The following is a 2,119-nucleotide window of genomic DNA, read 5'->3' on the forward strand; positions in this document are numbered from 1 at the left end:
GTGTGTGAAATGTTCAATGTTGAAGATACCTGGTGGTCGTGGATACTTGCAGACTCTCTACACCGGCGATGTGATGCGTATAAATTTTTTAGGGACGATATATAGCAGGCGAAATACTTATACACTGACATACATGCACAGCCTCCTGGTCCTAACACAGCGAGGATAGTTTATGGGCAGACATCTCATTTTATGTGGCATATATCCCATTCGAAATACACACCTTAATATGCATGTATATCTACTACACTCGAGAACAGTGGGGATGACAACCGTACGGGAATTCCTGGGGATTCATGTGTCCCATTATATTTACACTGCACTTGTATACATGTACACCTACCCACACACACCCATGACTTGTGTGCACACATACACTATTGCGAATATATACGCTAAACATGCTTGTGTACCTTCCACCTTATATCGCAGTGGAGACGACACCAGCCGCGTGAGTGCCGACGACGAAGCCGAGAGCGAGCGCATGCTAGCGGAGATGCAGCGCAGACGTGAGCTGGAGAAGAACAACCGCGACGCACTGAAAGGGACCGAGTCACTCGATTGCAAGGGCCGGGCTAGCAAGGAGCTGGAGGGGCCCAAAAAAGAGGGCGAGGACAGGACGGGCGAACGCACCAGGGACAGGGCCAGGGACCGTAGTAGTGCGGAGAGGGCCGGAAAACGTAACGAGACGAGTGAAAACGTAACCGCACGGGGAGTTGAGGAGAAGCGGGTGAGCCGGGAGCGAGAACGCGAGCGAGAACGCGAGGGGGATAGGCATGTGAAGGGACGGGATGGCGATAGGAGTGACAGGGGAGGAAAACGTACCAGTACGGAACGAGAAATGGCTAGGGACACAGAGGGTGCGGATTCGCTTAAGGAGAAGGACAAGTCTAGAGATCGCGGGGGCGCCAGCGGGGAGCGATACGGAAACGAAAAACGTACCGAGGGACATGACAGCGCCGAGAAAGCGAAACGCGATCGCGAACGTGAACGGTCGCAGACCTATGGACGGAGAAGTGGCGAGCGCGATTTGGGGAGAAAACGTCCCGAGACGAGTGACGATATGGGTAGAATACGTACTGAGATGGGCGATGATCTGAAGCGAAAACGTACTGAGACGGGAGGACACGGTACGACGGACCGACAGTTGTCGAGGCGCGCCGATACCACCGATAGTGTGCACAGCAGCGCGGATCGGCTGGGAAAACGTAGTGAAAACGTAGACGGTGACCGGCCAGGGCTCAGTAGTAGGAGTGACACGACCGGGCGCATGGGAAGCGACCGCGACCGAGACAGAGACCGAGACAGGGACCGAGACAGAGACCGAGACAGGGACCGAGACAGAGACAGTGAGAGGGACCGAGATAGAGACCGGGATAGACACTCGCACGCCCCCGCAGAGAGTACTGGGGAGAGTGGGGGTGCGGGAGACAGGGACAGACAGCTGAAACGGGCGTCTACGGAGTTACGGCGCAGTGAGGTGAGGGACAAGCGTAGCCGTGTGGAGGACGCGCGCGAGGCCCGGGGGGTAACCAGAGCTCTGGCCGAGAGGGGGTAGATAAGGAGCGGAGCGCGGACAAAAATAGAACCCGGGACGGGGACAGAGACGGGGAGAGTAGGGGAAGCCGAGATCGGCTGGCTGAGTGTGGTGCTGCTACGACCAGTACGGCTGCTACGACCACTGCTACTGCTACTGCGACTGCGAGTGCTGGTATGGATACCAGCCGTGACAAGGACGTAAGAGACGTGCGTGACCGGGATAGGGAGGTCAGGGATAAGGACGCAGATAGAGATGGGCGGGATCACAAGCCACGGGACAATAGAGACAAGGACAAGGACACGCGAGATTGGGAAAGGGACACCCGAGACAGTACCCGAGACAGGGGCAGTACCAGAGACAGGGGCAGTACCAGAGATAGAGACAGTACCAGAGATAGGGACAGTACCAGAGATAGGGACAGTACCAGAGATAGGGACAGCAGGGGTCGCAGAGACGAGGTGGAGCGTGCCAGTAGGAACAGAGAGGACCTGCGCGACGTACGAGAGAGTCGCCTCAATCAGAATAGCCGCGCAGTGTCTCGGGGTGCGAGAGATTCCACGATCAACACGGGTATGTACG

General features: G+C 56.7%; 2 protein-coding genes across 2 annotated transcripts in view; both read left to right on the forward strand.

The window, feature by feature from the left end:
• SARC_11865 (hypothetical protein) overlaps window positions 1-1,558 on the forward strand; it is a gene marked incomplete at both ends in the record, with an annotated part of 3,438 nt that extends 1,880 nt beyond the window's left edge. Inside the window, one exon of the mRNA XM_014294040.1 lies at window positions 433-1,558. Within this exon, the coding sequence (XP_014149515.1) occupies window positions 433-1,558 (1,126 nt within the window). The remainder of the gene's footprint in view (window positions 1-432) is intronic.
• A 234-nt stretch (window positions 1,559-1,792) lies between these two features.
• Window positions 1,793-2,111, forward strand: SARC_11866 (hypothetical protein; the record flags this gene model as incomplete). Its single annotated transcript, XM_014294041.1, has 1 exon — window positions 1,793-2,111. A coding segment is annotated over one exon (319 nt), but the record flags the coding sequence as incomplete, so codon positions are not given.
• Window positions 2,112-2,119: the final 8 nt, after the last annotated feature.

This window comes from Sphaeroforma arctica, assembly GCF_001186125.1.
Source record: "Sphaeroforma arctica JP610 unplaced genomic scaffold supercont1.1924, whole genome shotgun sequence".
Lineage (NCBI taxonomy): Eukaryota > Ichthyosporea > Ichthyophonida > Sphaeroforma > Sphaeroforma arctica.